The 21122-nt window shown below is 36.2% G+C and overlaps 1 protein-coding gene across 1 annotated transcript in view; it reads left to right on the top strand.

Annotated features, from left to right (window-relative positions):
• Positions 1 to 20011, top strand: part of LOC117317309 (dnaJ homolog subfamily C member 13-like) — a 78069-nt gene extending 58058 nt beyond the window's left edge. The window contains exons 53-57 of the mRNA XM_033872096.1: positions 1472 to 1612; positions 1945 to 2085; positions 2251 to 2350; positions 5404 to 5415; positions 14172 to 20011. Of these exons, the coding sequence (XP_033727987.1) occupies positions 1472 to 1612; positions 1945 to 2085; positions 2251 to 2350; positions 5404 to 5415; positions 14172 to 14269 (492 nt within the window). The 3' untranslated portion in view covers positions 14270 to 20011. The remainder of the gene's footprint in view (positions 1 to 1471; positions 1613 to 1944; positions 2086 to 2250; positions 2351 to 5403; positions 5416 to 14171) is intronic.
• Positions 20012 to 21122: the final 1111 nt, after the last annotated feature.

Genomic DNA, 21122 nt, shown 5'->3' with positions numbered 1-21122 from the left:
CCAATCAGATAACAACATGGCCGACAGGCAGCCATCTTGGATTTTGACAATTGAAGTTTGTTATCACTATTTCTGAGAAAGTACTGAATGGATCTTTCTCAAATTTCATATGTAAGTTCCCCTTGGTGCGTAGTTATGCATATTGCATTTTGAGACCAATCTGAAAATAACATGGCCGACAGGCAGCCATCTTGGATTTTGACAATTGAAGTTTGTTATCACTATTTCTGAGAAAGTACTGAAGGGATCTTTCTCAAATTTCATATGTTAATCCCCCTTGGTGCCTAGTTATGCATATTGCAATTTGAGACCAATCGGAAAACAACATGGCCGAAAGGCAGCCATCTTGGATTTTGACAATTGAAGTTTGTTATCACTATTTCTGAGAAAGTTTTTAAGGGATCTTTCTCAAATTTCATATGTAAGTTTCCCTTGGTGCCTAGTTATGCATATTGCATTTTGAGACCAATCTGAAAATAACATGGCCAACAGGCAGCCATCTTGGATTTTGACAATTGAAGTTTGTTATCATTATTTCTGAGAAAGTACTGAATGGATCTTTCTCAAATTTCATACGAAGGTTCCCCTTGGTGCCTAGTTATGCATATTGCGTTTTGAGACCAATCGGATAACAACATGGCCGACAGGTAGCCATCTTGGATTTTGACAATTGAAGTTTGTTATCGCTATTTCTGAGAATGTACTGAATGGATCTTTCTCAAATTTCATACGAATGTTTCCCTTGGTGCCTAGTTATGCATATTGCGTTTTGAGACCAATCAGATAACAACATGGCCGACAGGCAGCCATCTTGGATTTTGACAATTGAAGTTTGTTATCACTATTTCTGAGAAAGTACTGAATGGATCTTTCTCAAATTTCATATGTAAGTTCCCCTTGGTGCGTAGTTATGCATATTGCATTTTGAGACCAATCTGAAAATAACATGGCCGACAGGCAGCCATCTTGGATATTGACAATTGAAGTTTGTTATCATTATTTCTGAGAAAGTACTGAATGGATCTTTCTCAAATTTCATAAGTAGGTTCCCCTTGGTCCCTTGTATTGCATTTTTGGACCAGTCTGTCCTGAAAACAACCTGGCAAACAAACAGCCATTATTGTTAAATCTCAAATTTCTTATATAGCTAGGATTCCCTTGTTTGAAAAGTACTGGAGGGATGTCTCAATTTGCACAGATTAGTAAAATGAAGGGAAAAGTAGAGAAAAGATCAATCTGACATGGAACCTATGAAGATCATTCAATGGTGGGCGCCAAGATCCCTCTGGGATCTCTTGTTTTAATACTGTTATCATTGTATCAGGATATTATCATAATCATTGTTATATTGTAATCATTGTATCAAGATATTATCATGATCATTGTTATACTATAATCATTGTATTAAGATGTTATCTTACATTAGGATATCATAATTAATTTATTGAAAATGCTCCTTGTTGAATTGTAGATTTGCATACGAAGCATGGCTCAGACAGAATGCATTGGCCCTATCAAGGTAGCTATGAAGGCTCGTCGTGACCAGATCGCTTTGGCTGCGGAGACGCTTGCTAAGTTGTTTGATAAAGGGGAGGAAGAACTCGTTTCACAGGTAGAATTAACAGTTTCTCAAAATCCAAATAATTATTAAATTTTATCTCTAATCAAACAGACTTTCATATCTAGTCATATATAACATCATGAAAATTATTTTTGATAAAAAAATTGGAAATAATTAATTTATGATATAATGATGATATTATATTGAATTTAATTATGATCTGTATAGTAACTTTCTGTTAGATAATTATGACCTACTACAACTGGAACAATAATAATCAGTTTTAAAGAAGATGTGAATTATAACATCCCCAGACATACTTTCAGAGGTCACAATTTCCTATAAAATTCTATGTTGAACTTCTTGTATGTATTTGTTAACAGGCGGTGAAGGCCGATATTGTCCCGTTCCTGCTGAAGTTACTAGACGCTGGTCTGGAACTGCTAGATAACCCATCATCAACTAAAGCCCAAATTGTCAAGGCACTTAAGGCCATGCAGCGTAGCCTTCTCTACGGGGAACAGGTAAGGTCATTTAGAGGTCACATCAACTAAGTCATAGTCAGAGGAATGTTTTATATGGATATTTTGTAATGAAAGACCTAGGGGTAACTTTACCTGACTACTTTAACATGCTAACCGTCTCCCAGTCAGGACAGTGTATGATATGATATGCCTCTCTATTTGTAGATTACGGGGATTTTGGACAAGTCACCAATCTGGAAAGAATATCGCGACCAGAAACATGATCTGTTTATATCAGATACCCCCATAGCTGGCTACTTAACAGGTGAGTTGTTCAGCTTTCATCAGGTTTGGCAAACATTGACTTCCAGACCAACAACAACAAGGTATTGTCAGTAGTAAACAGGTGGACCAACTCTCTAGGGTGTTATCAAGGAATGATGCCAAGAGGTCAGATCTGTTTCAAATGCTGGCCATTCACTAGATACAGTTATGATTTATGATGCTATTTTACAAATTGTCAATTGAAAAAATGTCCACAAATTATAGCTCATTAACCCTATGTGTGAAAAGAGAGATAGTTACATGAAGAAAGATTTATGAGAATAACAACTTTTCAATGTGTGTACACTTCATGCTAAAAAACTTATAAAAGCAGGTAATAACATAAATCTCTATCATAAAGGGAGGTAATAACACAAATCTCTATCATAAAGGGAGGTAATAACACAAATCTCTATCATAAAGGGAGGTAATAACACAAATATCTATCATAAAGGGAGGTAATAACAAATCTCTATCATAAAGGGAGGTAATAACACAAATCTCTATCATAAAGGGAGGTAATAACACAAACCTCTGTCATAAAGGGAGGTAATAACACAAACCTCTATCATAAAGGGAGGTAATAACACAAATCTCTATCATAAAGGGGGGTCATAACAAATCTCTATCATAAAGGGAGGTAATAACACAAATCTCTATCATAAAGGGAGGTAATAACACAAATCTTATCATAAAGGGAGGTAATAACACAAATCTCTATCATAAAGGGAGGTAATAACACAAACCTCTATCATAAAGGGAGGTAATAACACAAATCTCTATCATAAAGGGAGGTAATAACAAATCTCTATCATAAAGGGAGGTAATAACACAAATCTCTATCATAAAGGGAGGTAATAACACAAATCTCTATCATAAAGGGAGATAATAACACAAATCTCTATCATAAAGGGAGGTAATAACAAATCTCTATCATAAAGAGAGGTAATAACACAAATCTTTCTATCATACAAAGAGGTAATTCAGATGGTAGAGAAAAGGCCTAATGTTTCCGTTCTGTGTTGTGTCATCAATCAATCTGTACCTCACTGAGTCATCAAGTAGATTCTGCAATAAGGTCATTACTTAACAGAGTTATGATCCTTTCTTATACATTCTGACTTGGGTAGGTCTGATACAGTGTTATTATACCCCCGCAACGAAGTTAAGAGGGTATACTGGAATCAGGTTGTCCGTCCGTCTGTCTGTAGACACATTTTGTGCGGACAACTCCTCCTAAACCGATGGGCCGATTTCAATGAAACTTCACACAAATATAGAGGACCATGTGTAGATGTGCATGCCACTTTCTTTTTCTCAAAATTATGGTTGCTTTGGCAACTGGTCACTATAAACAGGTTTTCCGATAAGAACCATAACTTTAAGTTTGTGTGGACAACTCCTAAACTGAAGGGCCGATTTCAAGGAAACTTCACACACATATAGAGGACCATGTGTAGTTGTGCATGCCAATTACTTTTTCTCAAAATTATGGTTGCTATGGCAACTGGTCACTATAAACAGGTTTTCCGATAAGAACCATAACTTTAAGTTTGTGCGGACAACTCCTAAACTGAAGGGCCGATTTCAATGAAACTTCACACAAATATAGAGGACCATGTGTAGATGTGCATCTCACTTTCTTTTTCTCAAAATTATGGTTGCTATGGCAACTGGTCACTATATTACTGGGTTATCTTAGTTAGCCTCTAATTAACAGTTCCAATTCACCATTGACTTGTGCAAATTGCAGGGTTATTAGTCAGCCATCCTGGCGACAGTTCTAGTTGATGATTGCTATTCTCTCTGACTGGGGTATATCTTATATACAGAGTTATGGCCCTTTGTTATCCACTCTGACTTGGGTATATCTGATATACAGAGTTATGGCCCTTTGTTATCCACTCTGACTTGGGTATATCTGATATACAGAGTTATGGCCCTTTGTTATACAGTCTGACTGGGGTTTATCTGTTATACAGAGTTATGGCCCTTGTTATACAGTCTGACTGGGGTTTATCTGTTATACAGAGTTGTGGCCCTTGTTATACAGTCTGACTGGGGTATATCTGATATACAGAGTTATGGCCCTTGTTATACAGTCTGACTGGGGTATATCTGATATACAGAGTTATGGCCCTTTGTTATACAGTCTGACTTGGGTATATCTGATATACAGAGTTATGGCCCTTTGTTATACAGTCTGATTGGGGTATATCTGATATACAGAATTATGGCCCTTTGTTATACAGTCTGACTTGGGTATATCTGATAAACAGAGTTATGGCCCTTTGTTATACAGTCTGACTGGGGTATATCTGATATACAGAGTTACGGCCCTTTGTTATACAGTCTGACTGGGTTATATCTGATATACAGAGTTATCGCCCTTTGTTATACAGTCTGACTTGGGTATATCTGATATACAGAGTTATGGCCCTTTGTTAGTCACTCTGACTGGGATATATCTGATATACAGAGTTATGGCCCTTTGTTAGTCACTCTGAATGGATTATATCTGATATATAATAAAACAGAGTTATGGCCCTTTGTTATACAGTCTGACTGGGGTATATCCGATATACAGAGTTATGGCCCTTTGTTATACAGTCTGACCCTTTGTACATTTTAGATACCAGAATTTTTTGGTAAAGTGGACTATTGGGACTTTTGATTGATCACTTAATACAGATATTTAACAAAGATATTCATTATAACATACATAAAACATTGTGTGATACAACACCCAATATAATAACATAATCCTACATTATCGTATGATACAACATATTACCCGGGAATGTTTCTCACTCTATATTTACCACATATAGAAATGCATGATTATCAGACCTGCTTGTTGTCAGTACTTAAACAAATCTATAATGTCTTTATTTCTATTTTTCCTATTGTTAGATATTTTAATACTAACACAAACAAAATTGTAACAGTTCAAGATGAATTAATATTTCATTTTCATTAAATATTAATTGACTACGAATAATTAAATCTACTTGTAGTTAATTGTTTTGTTTATTATTTTATTATTTCTCCTAGATAAAGCCTCAGGTAATTCTGAAACATTGCCTGCCATATTTGGGCGTAGTGTCTTTTCTCCTGCATGTGAATGACCATATATGTATTAACTGGAATCTGATGCCTGTTTTTCCTCATAACACACTAACAGTTGAGGTGTCTTGTCAGATTAATGTATCTAATCTTCAGATGTGCTGTTGATTGCCTTTTATCACACTTATAAATACCTGCAAGTTAGTAAATATGACAAGTAATCAGATCTGTAGTAAGCTTTCAGCTGTCCTTATATAACCACTTCCAGAAGAGAGTGCATTTATACAACTATGAATGCAATACTGCCTGTCATTTTGGTGCTTCTCCACTCCATACCATTGTCCATTTGGATTTACAGGCCATAACTGTATTAGCTTTCCACAAAACCCCATATAGAAAGGATTTTGCATCCACACCTCTTTAAATTTAAGGCCATCTGAGACTTACATACTGGCCTTTGGATGAAATATACCAGAATTTAGGTGATTATTATGTCGCATGAGGCCTCATGTCTTATACAAAGAAGGTCAGAATGAAATTCTTATTTCCTGATCTTATGTTTTCTGGAAAACCGTGTTACATTCCAAATGTCACAAGTTTGGTAATATAACACAAACTGTACTTTACCGATACAAGCCCTGAAAACTTACCATTCAAAGGTCAAGGTCATGGGCACAGACCAATTTTATCTTAAAACCTTGAGATTTTTTTGTTTGGGTTGGGGGCCAAGCTGTTATTTAATTTGTATATTATTAAATATCTGAGACGTACAGGCACCTAGTCATGTTAATGCAGATAGAACCACTCAAGGGTATAAAAACTAATTTGGTGGATTAGAGTTTTAGTGGATTAGAGGTCTCATGTAAGGGTGTAAAAACTAATTTGGTGGATTAGAGTTTTAGTGGATTAGAGGTCACAAGTAAGGGTGTAAAAACTAATTTGGTAGATCAGAGGTCACAAGTAAGGGTATAAAAACTAATTTGGTTGATTAGAGTTTTAGTTGATTAGAGGTCTCATGTAAGGGTGTAAAAACTAATTTGGTGGATTAGAGTTTTAGTGGATTAGAGGTCTCATGTAAGGGTGTAAAAACTAATTTGGTGGATTAGAGTTTTAGTGGATTAGAGGTCTCATGTAAGGGTGTAAAAACTAATTTGGTGGATTAGAGTTTTAGTGGATTAGAGGTCTCATGTAAGGGTGTAAAAACTAATTTGGTGGATTAGAGTTTTAGTGGATTAGAGGTCTCAGTGATGCGTAAGGATGTAAAAACTAAGTTGGTGGATCAGAGTTTTAGTGGATTAGAGGTCTCATGTAAGGGTGTAAAAACTAATTTGGTGGATTAGAGTTTTAGTTGATTAGAGGTCACATGTAAGGGTGTAAAAACTAATTTGGTAGATCAGAGGTCACAAGTAAGGGTATAAAAACTAATTTGGTAGATCAGAGGTCACAGTGATGCGTAGGGGTGTAAAAACTAATTTGGTGGATCAGAGGTCACAGTGACAAGTAAGGGCATAAAAACTAATTTGGTGGATCAGAGGTCACAAGTAAGGGTGTAAAAACTAATTTGGTGGATCAGAGGTCACAAGTAAGGGTGTAAAAACTAATTTGGTGGATCAGATGTCACATTTAAGGGTGTAAAACTAATTTGGTTGATCAGAGGTCACAGTGACATGTAAGGGTGTAAAACTAATTAGGGGATCAGAGGTCACAAGTAAGGGTGTAAAAACTAATTTGAGGGATTACATCTAGAGGTCACAGTGATACTGCACAATGCATGTTAAACTTTAACTTGTGTTTGCACTCCAGATATTTAATACCAACACATTACAAACAGGATCTTTAAGGTGTCATGCTACCTTCCTCTATCGTCCTAGTCCCACATAAGGAACTGAGGATATCTTTTGATGTCCTTGGGTGAGATTCTTTAGTTGACTCTGGAATTATGTGGAGTATGTTCTATTTAAGTCTCACCCAAACAAATAGAATTGAGATATTCACCTTAAGATTGGTCTGGTTATTTATACAGACAAAGTGATTTGTTTGTTTAAAATGTGATTCAGACATAGATCTTGATGGTTCTGCAAATGTTAAGACTCGTTTGAAAACAACATGAAAACACCCGTTTTCATAATCGAACAACACTGGTCAAACTGATAAATTAAAATGGCTATATGTGGGCAGCCATTTGCATTCTTCTTACTTTACTAATTTATGGGTGGTGTGAGAATTTGTTCTGAGAACAGTGTTCCAGGTTGATGTTCTTCATTTTCGGGTGAAATTTTCACCACAAGAGCGATGTTCCTGTGTCAAAAATATCTCTCGCCCAAGGACACCTTTGTGAAAGGTTATAAGTGCCTAATTAATTAATTGATAACAATTGATATTATGCACAGGAATGTATTTGTTAATATGCTCAGGTGATCTTAATTGATTACTCACCAATAACAAATAAAAGGGAGGTAACAGTGTCTTGATGGAGATAACTCTGCAGGCTTAAGGGAGATAATTCAGTAGTTTCAGGGAGATAACTCTGAATGTAAATCATGAATAGAGCATTTTAAACGTAGCCAATAATAAAAACTAAACTACATGTAACATGTATTTTCAAAATTAGGATGATTGGCCTTTTAGTCTTTAATTTCTAGTCATTTTTGTCTTTGAACAAGACATATACTAGTATTCAAACTGGGTCAAACAGTTTTGAGAATTTGAAACTATAACAAATAGGGTGTCAATCAATTTGAGGCTACATTAAGTAGTAGACAAATTGTTTTAAATCAAACAATAGATAGTCCAGTCTTCTCATCTGGTCAGTTTTTCTTGATGTTTGCTGTGAATTTTGTTGTAAATTGTCTCCATAGATTTCTGGTACATTTGTATTGTTGTGGGACTAAAGAATATCTCTAACTCTCTCAATTTACAGCTTTTAAATGGCTTTAAATATTCAGAGATAAACTTGAAGAGCTTTTTTTTTTTTTTTTTTTACGCATATTTCATCTTCTTTTTACTTAATGAAATATTCTTGTTATCTTAAAGGCAAAGCATTGGAAATGCATTGTTAATTACTTGTAGTTTCTTTTTTTTTACTATTTCTTTTTTTTTTAATCAAATGATATTGATCTGCTTTCAATTGCTTGATTCATTTACCTCAGTAAAATCGATTTTTTGACTATATGTAGCCATTATCATAATCAGTGTGATATGCATGGCTTACAATCTATCTTATGATATGACAATATTATGGTTGTAATATTTATCATTGATGTGATATTATGGTGTAATATTTATCATTGTGATATCAGATGTTACAATGACAGGGACATCAGTAATGTACTACCATATTTGTCCTGTGGTAGGCCAAGGGACATGATGTACTACCATATTTGTCCTGTGATAGGCCCAGGGACATCAGTAATGTACTACCATATTTGTCCTGTGATAGGCCCAGGGACATCCGTAATGTACTACCATATTTGTCCTGTGATAGGCCCAGGGACATCAGTAATGTACTACCATATTTGTCCTGTGATAGGCCCAGGGACATCAGTAATGTACTACCATATTTGTCCTGTGATAGGTCCAGGGACATCAGTAATGTACTACCATATTTGTCCTGTGATAGGCCCAGGGACATTAGTAATAATGTACTACCATATTTGTCCTGTGATAGGCCCAGGGACATCAGTAATGTACTACCATATTTGTCCTGTGATAGGTCCAGGGACATCAGTAATGTACTACCATATTTGTCCTGTGATAGGCCCAGGGACATCAGTAATGTACTACCATATTTGTCCTGTGATAGGCCCAGGGACATCAGTAATGTACTACCATATTTGTCCTGTGATAGGTCCAGGGACATCAGTAATGTACTACCATATTTGTCCTGTGATAGCCCCAGGGGCATCAGTAATGTGCTACCATATTTTTCCTGTGATAGGCCCAGGGACATCAGTAATGTGCTACCATATTTGTCCTGTGATAGGTCCAGGGACATCAGTAATGTACTACCATATTTGTCCTGTGATAGGTCCAGGGACATCAGTAATTACTACCATATTTGTCCTGTTATAGGTCCAGGAACATCAGTAATGTACTACCATATTTGTCCTGTGATAGGCCCAGGGACATCAGTAATGTACTACCATATTTGTCCTGTGATAGGCCCAGGGACATCAGTAATGTACTACCATATTTGTCCTGTGATAGGCCCAGGGACATTAGTAATGTACTACCATATTTGTCCTGTGATAGCCCCAGGGACATCAGTAATGTACTACCATATTTGTCCTGTGATAGGTCCAGGAACATCAGTAATGTACTACCATATTTGTCCTGTGATAGGTCCAGGGACATCAGTAATGTACTACCATATTTGTCCTGTGAAAGGCCCAGGGACATCAGTAATGTACTACCATATTTGTCCTGTGATAGGTCCAGGGACATCAGTAATGTACTACCATATTTGTCCTGTGATAGGCCCAGGGACATCAGTAATGTACTACCATATTTGTCCTGTGATAGGTCCGGGGACACCAGTAATGTACTACCATATTTGTCCTGTGATAGGCCCAGGGACATCAGTAATGTACTACCATATTTGTCCTGTGATAGGCCCAGGGACATCAGTAATGTACTACCATATTTGTCCTGTGATAGCCCCAGGGACATCAGTAATGTACTACCATATTTGTCCTGTGATAGGTCCAGGGACATCAGTAATGTACTACCATATTTTTCCTGTGATAGGCCCAGGGACATCAGTAATGTACTACCATATTTGTCCTGTGATAGCCCCAGGACAATCAGTAATGTACTACCATATTTGTCCTGTGATAGGCCCAGGAACATCAGTAATGCACTACCATATTTGTCCTGTGATAGGTCCAGGGACATCAGTAATGTACTACCATATTTGTCCTGTGATAGGTCCAGGGACATCAGTAATGTACTACCATATTTGTCCTGTGATAGGTCCAGGGACATCAGTAATTACTACCATATTTGTCCTGTGATAGGTCCAGGGACATCAGTAATGCACTACCATATTTGTCCTGTGATAGGTCCAGGGACATCAGTAATGCACTACCATATTTGTCCTGTGATAGGTCCAGGGACATCAGTAATGTACTACCATATTTGTCCTGTGATAGGTCCAGGGACATCAGTAATGTACTACCATATTTGTCCTGTGATAGGTCCAGGGACATCAGTAATTACTACCATATTTGTCCTGTGATAGGTCCAGGGACATCAGTAATGTACTACCATATTTGTCCTGTGATAGGTCCAGGGACATCAGTAATGTACTACCATATTTGTCCTGTGATAGGCCCAGTTAGCCACACATTACTTGGATAGGAAAATGATGTAACAGTTTTTGGAACTAACAATGTAAATTTGGGCTTATTACAAGGCATGGACATATAGCATATAGACAATTTAGAGTCTGGAAAGTATCTAGGTCACCATCAAGTCTGATCTAAATTAGAACAAGCAAATTCAAACTGCCATGGGGCCGCGATGGCTTAGTGGTTAAGGTGTCCTGACCGTAGGCCGGTGGTTTTTAGCTCACCTGCCCGAAGGGCAAGTGAGCTTATGCCGTGGCGCGGCGTCCGTCGTCCGTCCGGCCGTCTGGCCGTCCGGCGTCAACTTTTCCATTCAAGCAACTTCTTCTCAATAACCAAAAGGCCCAGAGACCTAATATTGGGCCTGTAGCATGCTGGGGTGAAGGGCTACCAAGTTTGTTCAAATGAATAACGTTGACCTTCATTCAAGGTCACAGGAGTCAAAAAGGCTAAAATCTTTGAACGACTTCTTCTCAATAACCAAGAGGCCCAGGGAGTTGATATTTGGCCTGTAGCATGCTGGGGTGAAGGGCTACCAAGTTTGTTCAAATGAATGACCTTGACCTTCATTCAAGGTCACAGGAGTCAAAAAGGCTAAAATGTTTTAAACGACTTCTTCTCAATAACCAACAGATCCAGAGACCTAATATTTGGCCTGCAGCATGCTAGGGTGAAGGGCTCCCAAGTTTGTTCAAATGAATGACCTTGACCTTCATTCAAGGTCACAGGAGTCAAAAAGGCTAAAATCTTTAAATGACTTCTTCTCAATAACCAAGAGGCCCAGGGAGTTGATATTGGGTCTGTAGCATGCTGGGGTAAAGGGCTACCAAGTTTGTTGAAATGAATGACCTTGACCTTCATTCAAGGTCACAGGAGTCAAAAAGGCTAAAATCTTTAAACAACTTCTTCTCAATAACCAAGAGTCCCAGAGACCTAATATTTGGCCTGTAGCATGCTGGGGTGAAGGGCTCCCAAGTTTGTTCAAATGAATGACCTTGCTCTTCATTCAAGGTCACAGGAGTCAAAAAGGCTGAAATCTTTTAACGACTTCTTCTCAATAACCAAGAGGCCCAGGGAGTTGATATTGGGTCTGTAGCATGCTGGGGTAAAGGGCTACCAAGTTTGTTCAAATGAATGACCTTGATCTTTATTCAAGGTCACAGGAGTCAAAAAGGCTAAAATCTTTAAACGACTTCTTCTCAATAACCAACAGTCCCAGGGAGTTGATATTGGGTCTGTAGCATGCTGGGGTGAAGGGCTACCTAGTTTGTTCAAATGAATGACCTTGACCTTCATTCAATGTCACAGGGACCAAACAGGCTAAAATCTTTAAACGACTTCTTCTCAATAACCAAGAGTCCCAGGGAGTTGATATTGGGTTTGTAGCATGCTGCGGTAAAGGGCTACCAAATTTGTTCAAATGAATGACCTTGACCTTCATTCAAGGTCAGAGGAGTCAAAAAGGCTAAAATATTTAAACAACTTCTTCTCAATAACCAACAGTCCCAGAGACCTAATATTTGGCCTGTAGCATGCTGGGGTGAAGGGCTCCCAAGTTTGTTCAAATGAATGACCTTGCTCTTCATTCAAGGTCACAGGAGTCAAAAAGGCTGAAATCTTTTAACGACTTCTTCTCAATAACCAAGAGGCCCAGGGAGTTGATATTGGGTCTGTAGCATGCTGGGGTAAAGGGCTACCAAGTTTGTTCAAATGAATGACCTTGACCTTCATTCAAGGTCACTGGAGTCAAAAAGGCTAACATTTTAAAACGACTTCTTCTCAATAACCAAGAGTCCCAGGGAGTTTATATTGGGTCTGTAGCATGCTGCGGTAAAGGGTTACCAAGTTTGTTCAATTGAATGACCTTGACCTTCATTCAAGGTCACAGCGGTCAAAAAGGCTAAAATTTTTAACAACTTCTTCTCAATTACCAACAGTCCCAGAGACCTAATATTTGGCCTGTAGCATGCTGGGGTGAAGGGCTCGCAAGTTTGTTCAAATGAATGACCTTGATCTTCATTCAAGGTCACAGGAGTCAAAAATGCTAAAATCTTTAAACGACTTCTTCTCAATAACCAAGAGTCCCAGGGAGTTGATATTAGGTCTGTAGCATGCTTGGGTAAAGGGCTACCAAGTTTGTTGAAATGAATGACCTTGACCTTCATTCAAGGTCACAGGAGTCAAAAAGGCTAAAATCTTGAAACGACTTCTTCTCAATAACCAAGAGTCCCATGGAGTTAATATTGGGTCTGTAGCATGCTGGGGTAAAGGGCTACCAAGTTTGTTCAAATGAATGACCCTGACTCGCATTCAAGGTCACGTCGATCAAGTATGCCTAAATCTTTGAATGACTTTTAGTGAAAAGCCAAAGTGCAGAGAGACATTATTATATTGGTCCTGTAGCATGCTTTCAAATAACTGCAGGATCCATATATGAAAAGATCACTGCATTGCAGGTGAGCGATTTGGGCCCATTGGGCCCTTGTTTTACAGCATGCTACCATATTTATGGAGAAGCTAAGCTGTCTAATAAATGTATAACTACCCTGAGTATCACACTGTTGGTGATGTGCATGATAAAGTATTTTAGTGCACAATAGTGATGGCCACTATGATTACATCATTTGTTTTATTATTAAAACGGTAGAATTTTATGGATTGGTGTGCCTGCAAAATGAAAGTGATACTCCCATGTTCAAAAAGACAATTGTTGATGCCTGGTTAAGTTTTGGTGATCATTTGTTATGATTGAAATTGTAAAGGTCATGTAACTTGATGATAACTGTTTTTTAGAGTTATTACAGGAAAAACGTACATATCAGGGGGTTGTGGGTAATATCATACACTATATTAAACTTATCAGGGAGGGGGGGGGGGGGGGGGGGGGGTATTTATTTGAGATGTCACTGTACGGTGGTGGCCTGTTGTGTAGTTATTCTCTATAGTTCTGGCTTTAGTGTAGATAAACTTCTGATTATAATGTAGAGAATGCTCCTGAGATACAGATCGGCTGGTCATGAAAGCTTATGACTTAGTTTTGAAGTGGAACAGGTTAAGATTAATATGTTTAATGTGTAGGGGAACAGCAAACATTGAGTGGGCGGTAATAGTAGTACACACATTTCTCATTGGTTAATAATTTGTAATACCTGTTAAATTGTTTATTTGTTACTCTCAAACTTTATCTCAAACACTGATAACTCAAAAGTGCTTAACTTAAAGTACAATATTTAGTTTAGACGACTTAAAGTAAAATATTCAGTTTGGACCGTAAAAATTTTAAATAAAATATACTTGATTACTGAAGATTCCTGGATATTGCTGTAAAATATTGAACAATCAGATTATTTTAACAATGTAAACAAACGCTTAATAAATGAGACATAATGTTGAATTTTTATGATTATTTAGGTCCAGCTGGCCCGAATGTTGCGGGATACCTGACCGCGGGGACGAGAACCACCATGCCAGATGCTCCACCCCCTCTAGAAGTACCGGATGACCACTAATTTTCCATATCTAACAGACATTTTCATTGGCTACACAAGATCATGTGATACAGCTTTCCAGTGATTCTGCAATATTTTGTGATAAGAAAGGGATGTATTTAAAAGGCATTATGTATTTCATGGACTGAAAAATTCATTTCATAGTATACTTATAAGTTGACCTCATACGTATTCATTGTTAATTTACTTTTAGATATTATAAAGAATTTTCATTTCTTTGTTATAATGTTATACATTAAGTGAACACAAACTCCTTTGTTGTCCTAATTGATAAAATACATCATGAACATTCATTGTTGGTAATTACATTGTCTCAAATGTAATGAAAATTCATTTATGTATTAATTCAAAGATTCTATGGATATTCATTATTTCAAAGTTTGTTTCAAAGTCAAGTTTCAAATTTCTATGATGCGTATATCCTAAAGGCAATAATATGTTATTAACAAGAGACTTTGACGTAATGGAGGACTTTGTCTTGTTAACCTGTTCAACCCTAACAGACTTAAGTGGACTCTGCCATTCATTTATCATGTAAATTCCATCTTGGTCAGTAGGGGTGAACAAGTTAACCAGAATGTTTTTCTTTTTACTTTTCCCCATCTTATATTTATATACCTATTGATAAACAGCTCATAATGCTGGAGATATATTCCTGGTCATCAGACAAAACATGATATTAACAGGAAAGTTACATTAAGTGATATGTGTTATATTATTATGTTATGTGATATTTACAAACCAAAACACAAAGGACGTAGATTGACAGGTATTGTTATGTAACAAAGGATGTAGATTTACAGGTATTGTTATGTAACAAAGGACGTAGATTGACAGCTATTGTTATGTAACAAAGGACATAGATTGACAGCTATTGTTATGTAACAATGGACGTAGATTTACAGCTATTGTTATGTAACAATGGACGTAGATTTACAGGTATTGTTATGTAACAAAGGATGTAGATTGACAGGTATTGTTATGTAACGAAGGACGTAGATTGACAGGTATTGTTATGTAACAAAGGATGTAGATTGACAGGTATTGTTATGTAACGAAGGACGTAGATTGACAGGTATTGTTATGTAACAAAGGACGTAGATTTACAGGTGTATTGTTATGTAACAAAGGACGTAGATTGACAGGTATTGTTATGTAACAAAGGATGTAGATTTATAGGTATTGTTATGTAACAATGGACGTAGATTGACAGGTATTGTTATGTAACAAAGGACGTAGATTGACAGGTATTGTTATGTAACGAAGGATGTAGATTGACAGGTATTGTTATGTAACAAAGGATGTAGATTGACAGGTATTGTAATGTAACAAAGGATGTAGATTTACAGCTATTGTTATGTAGAAGAGTGGACAATTTAAACTACTCAGATATTGGCTTAAACTTGGATACTATATATACTCACAAATAAACTTAATGGGCAATGTTTCAATATTGCCAATTTGACCAAAGTTGATAATATGAGCGTGTTAATGATGTCTTTGTTGAGCATGGTTGATCATGTTAAATGTTGTGGATGCAAATTTGGGTAAATGTAGTTTTAGTTCTTTTAAATATTTTACAAAATATTTCAAATTTTCCTGTTTAAATTGTTAAAAGATATACTTAATAGCATTATTCTATCATTGCAATCAGCACTTTCACAAGGCAGGATGTTGTTTCCTTTGTCAGGTGTACGTAGGAAAGGCTACTCAGAAATCAGTTTATCCTCGATTGTTACCATTATGAGTATTTGGTATTTCCAGTCATCAGCTTTGTGTTCAAAGTCCCTTTAATTAATATCTCAGTTTCCGTGTATGCTGCGGTATGGCTTAGGTGGACTGGGGTTGTACTGTTTTACCCGATTCTGACTGTCCCTCCGCCGGTTACCATAACATAGGTTTGTTTATTGAAGTCGTTTGTGGTGGTCGAAATAAAACAGAAAACAGGGACATTCATGTTGCACTTTAAGACATTTCCAGTTTTTGGTTTTGTATATTAGTTGTACATGGTAATTTAAATGACAAATTACTAAATACTCAAGTCATTAACTGTTTCTTAATGAGCTGTCGATGACATGTTGTAATCGTTCTGCAATATTTATTTTAGCATCCTCATTCTATAAGTATTTATTAATATGAGACTTCTTTCATGATAGTTGTTTTGATTACCAATTATTTCTTCCACTGAAATCAACAAAACCCAATTAACCAATCTATTTCAGTACTCCCCTGTCAGGACTTAAGGTGAATGAAGCTGAATGAGAAGGAGGGGGCATTTTACAGTGGACTGAATGAATAGATTAATCATTTGAGATGAAAACATTGTACAAGATTGGTCAAAATATTTGTGATCATATGACAACAATGTACACAATGACGACCAGGGATATGATTGTCACGAGTTGATGATGGTGACAGACACATACAGTTCATAAAATTGATGTCAGAACTATATAACACAAGTGTTAAGGTGTCACTTGTGTCACTTTCCATATAGGTAACACTAATCTGAGTCAGATTTCAGAAAACTTCAAAGGCAAATAAAAAAAAAAATATTTCAATGTTTTTAAGAATGTGTATTACCCCACTTTCAGAGTTAAATTTCCTTCTTAATCTGTAATGATATTTATATGATTAAATTCTACTGGCTCAACTACACATTGCCATAATACTTAATTTGCTACTTTACAATCATGAAGTATAACCACAAGTTTTGGACTACACTAGGGATATTCACAAAAAGTAAGCATATCTTTTCTTCTTTTTTATCAATTTTTCCTGATATCTTTTATTTAATTTTGATTGAATTAATATATGAGAGAGTTATCGTCAGACACTACAGACCTAGCTGTTACCATTGTATCGGTCTGTTAAATGGCGGTGTTTAGTTACAGTTAACTGATTTTGAGCCTTCATGGTGTGGAAATATGAAATACAGAAACAAAATGCTCATCATTTGAACAATCATGTAAAAAAAGTCCCTGTTTTCTAAGGAAGTATTTTATATTATCTGTATAAATCATCTGGCACCATTTTCATTATGCTTCCTAAGGGAAATTCTTAGTTAAGGGATTACCTTAAGTTAAAGAATGTAGTTGAAATTTGGTCCTTTTATGATTTTAGTAAATGTCTCCTTTTGTGTATAGATTAAGATTTCATGATTTTATGTTTTCATTGTTAAAAGTTTAAAAGAAATTTTTCTGACTTTTCCTTCATCATTTGATATTCAAATTCAGTTTCAGTTTCAAATGGAACATATTTTAAAAGTTAATCTAATGTTGTATTACAAAATTGACATATCAAAATGTGATGGAATAATTATAAATTATACCAATACTACAGTGATTAACTATGAAAATGTGAAATTGTGATTCTTTAGAATATTAAAATTATTAATGTTGTTTCATCAGGTATTAAACATTATATTGTGCAATACTGACCAGCTCTGATAACTTCTCCCTTTTTTCAATTCTCGAATTGATACAGTGTGTATAATAACCGAAGAAAATTAGACACATTAATAAATAATGCATGTGACATACATATTTATCTGACAATATGTGTCTGACAATATTTGCCCTTTCATCTCAATTTCTGTTAAATGTAAAATCCTTTTTCATTGTCCTGCAATAAGCCTAGCACAAATAAAATTGTATGTGTTCCCCGGGGCTTATAACAGGATGATATGATATTAAGAACTCCTAATTAGTGCTAGAAATGTATGTTTCCTTAGAAGATTTCAATGAAGTTTGATGAGCTCAGGAAGTATTTTTTTAAACAAGGTTATTAGCTCTGGGATTATTTTTGGAACCAACTTCAAAACCAATGTTCAACGTTTAAACCAGTTGTCTGTCCTTTATAAATGTATGACGCATTTTCTGCTAAATGTCTGGAGCATTTTTTTCAGGAAAATTTTCAGATAAAATATAAAACAGTATAATCATGTCTCAGACGGAGTTATCTACCTTCATCACTGAACACCTGTACCTGTGGTTATGTTTACATTAGAATGTCTGTTTGTGAGATTGTTATTACGTGTAACTTGTTAGCTATGTTAAGGAGTAAAGTTATGTCCCTTTGTAGGACAATATGGAAGTGCTCTGTTTGCCAGGTTTGTTATCTTGTTAAGTGGCAATGTGGTTTTTTTCTTGCTTTCCCCCCAAATGTTTTTAATATATGTTCAAGTGCTATTTTCATTCACGGAAGTATATTCACATGTTACCATGATATAAAATGTGTCTCAAGGTATCACATTTCTCATTAATATGTTAAACATCTCATTAACATATTGTGCATGTCATTAACATATTGTGCATCTCATTTACATATCATGCATCTCATTATCATATCACATGTCATTTGCATAAAATTGATCCATTTTAATGCGTATGCTGCAGATCAAGAATCACTGTTGCCATTTAATTTGCTTTGCTATAATATGTATTACATAAACACTGCACATTGTTATGAATGATTTGTGAGAGATATGTGTGTCTTGGAATTTTTGATAGGTATTAAAGTTGAAAACAGCTACATTTTGAAATTGAATTATTGTCATAGAGAAATTGTGTATGCTGTGTATATAAGGCAATGTATAAAATTGAAATTTTCTAATTGTAACTGTAAATATGCAAGTATCTTAATATATAAATATTGAATGAAGTTATGTTGTTCTTGTGGAACTCTTTTGTAATTGAGATTACACATCTGTAAGGTAGCATACAACCTTAAACCAATTCAGTTTAGTTAAGTCTTTACTATAAACACACATTAGATTTGTAATTTGTTAAATCGTATACCAACAGTTTTATACCAGCAGTTGATTTTAAATGAAACGATTGTAGTAGAAATCAAGTCCAATAGCTTTGTCTTCCGTGTATGCTATGGCTGTTTTCCATGCGTAGACTTCGTTGATTATAATCTTATTTAGTTTAATAAGTGTTCTTCTTGTTAATTTCTTACTATGAAATAAATTTTGTTAATTTCTCACAATGAAATGATAAAATATGCTTATCTTTGATGAGCATAACATGTATACATTTATTTGGTATTTTTTTCAATTATTTTTATTCCTGGAATGGTTTGTTGCTTTTGCAGTAAACTGTCTGAATGGATGGGTGAAACAATATTTATATGGCAGTGGTATGATATGGTAAAATTGTGTTAAATTCAAGATTATTGAACACTGAAACCTGCCTGGTCTGTCACAAGTAATCCGACATGTCGTTTATGAAGAGAACTGCCCAATAAAACCTCTGTATTTTATGTTGACATATATATTGTTTTGTACAGGTGTCAGATTAGTCAGGTTTTACAGTGTTAAATGTATGAATTATTGAGGTAGATGGATCAAATGCTGTTTTTACGAGTCATGTTCTGATGGTTTTACCTGTTAAGCTGCGCTACATACGTTCTTCCATTTGCTTGATATCAGTAGAGAGGAACAATGTTGTACTATTAAATCTGTGTCAGTGATGTGTTTGTCAAACAGTGTAGTATGGTTAAATCTGTGTCAGTGATGTGTTTGTCAAACAATGTGGTACAGTTAAATCTGTATCAGTGATATGTTTGTCAAACAATGTGGTACAGTTAAATCTGTATCAGTGATATGTTTGTCAAACTATGTGGTACAGTGAAATCTGTATTAGTGATATGTTTGTCACACTTCTATTCTATTGTATATATGTACAGAGAGGTTACGATCAAAAGCTTACAATGTCAAAATAAATCATGACAAAAGAGTTTATTGTTTTCTGTGGTAGATTACCTGATGGATAAGTTGACTTGGAGATCAGACGCAAGTGTCAGCTGATACATTGGGTGACTTAGAGAGGAAATGTAAGTCACAGTTGATACATGGGGTGACTTAGAGAGGAGATGTAAGTCACACCTGATACATTGGGTGACTTAGAGAGGAGATGTAAGTCACACCTGATACATGGGGTGACTTAGAGAGATGTAAGTCACACCTGATACATTGGGGGACTAAGAGAGGAGATGTAAGTCACACCTGATACATTGGGGGACTTAGAGAGGAGATGTAAGTCATACCTGATACATTGGGGGACTTAGAGAGGAGATGTAAGTCACACCTGATACACTGGGTGACTTAGAGAGATGTAAGTCACACCTGATACACTGGGGGACTAAGAGAGGAGATGTAAGTCACACCTGATACATTGGGTGACTTAGAGAGATGTAAGTCACACCTGATACACTGGGGGACTAAGAGAGGAGATGTAAGTCACACCTGATACACTGGGGGACTTAGAGAGGAGATGTAAGTCACACCTGATACACTGGGGACTTAGAGAGGAGATGTAAGTCACACCTGATACACTGGGTGACTTAGAGATGTAAGTCACACCTGATACACTGGGGGACTAAGAGAGGAGATGTAAGTCACACCTGATACACTGGGGGACTTAGAGAGGAGATGTAAGTCACAGTTGATACACTGGGGGACTTAGAGAGGAGATGTAAGTCACAGTTGATACATTGGGTGACTTGGAGATCAGACGTAAGTCACAGTTGATATATTGGGTGACTTGGAGAGAAGATGTAAGTCACACCTGATACACTGGGGGACTTAGAGAGGAGACGTAAGTCACACCTGATACATTGGGTGACTTAGAGAGGAGATGTAAGTCACACCTGATACACTGGGGGACTTAGAGAGGAGATGTAGGTCACACCTGATACATTGGGTGACTTAGAGAGGAGATGTAAGTCACACCTGATACACTGGGTGACTTAGAGAGATGTAAGTCACACCTGATACACTGGGGGACTAAGAGAGGAGATGTAAGTCACACCTGATACATTGGGTGACTTAGAGATGTAAGTCACACCT

This window comes from Pecten maximus, chromosome 19 (assembly GCF_902652985.1).
Source record: "Pecten maximus chromosome 19, xPecMax1.1, whole genome shotgun sequence".
Lineage (NCBI taxonomy): Eukaryota > Metazoa > Mollusca > Bivalvia > Pectinida > Pectinidae > Pecten > Pecten maximus.
The sequence above is the reverse complement of the archived record's forward strand: the minus strand, read 5'-3'. Positions and strand labels throughout refer to the sequence as shown.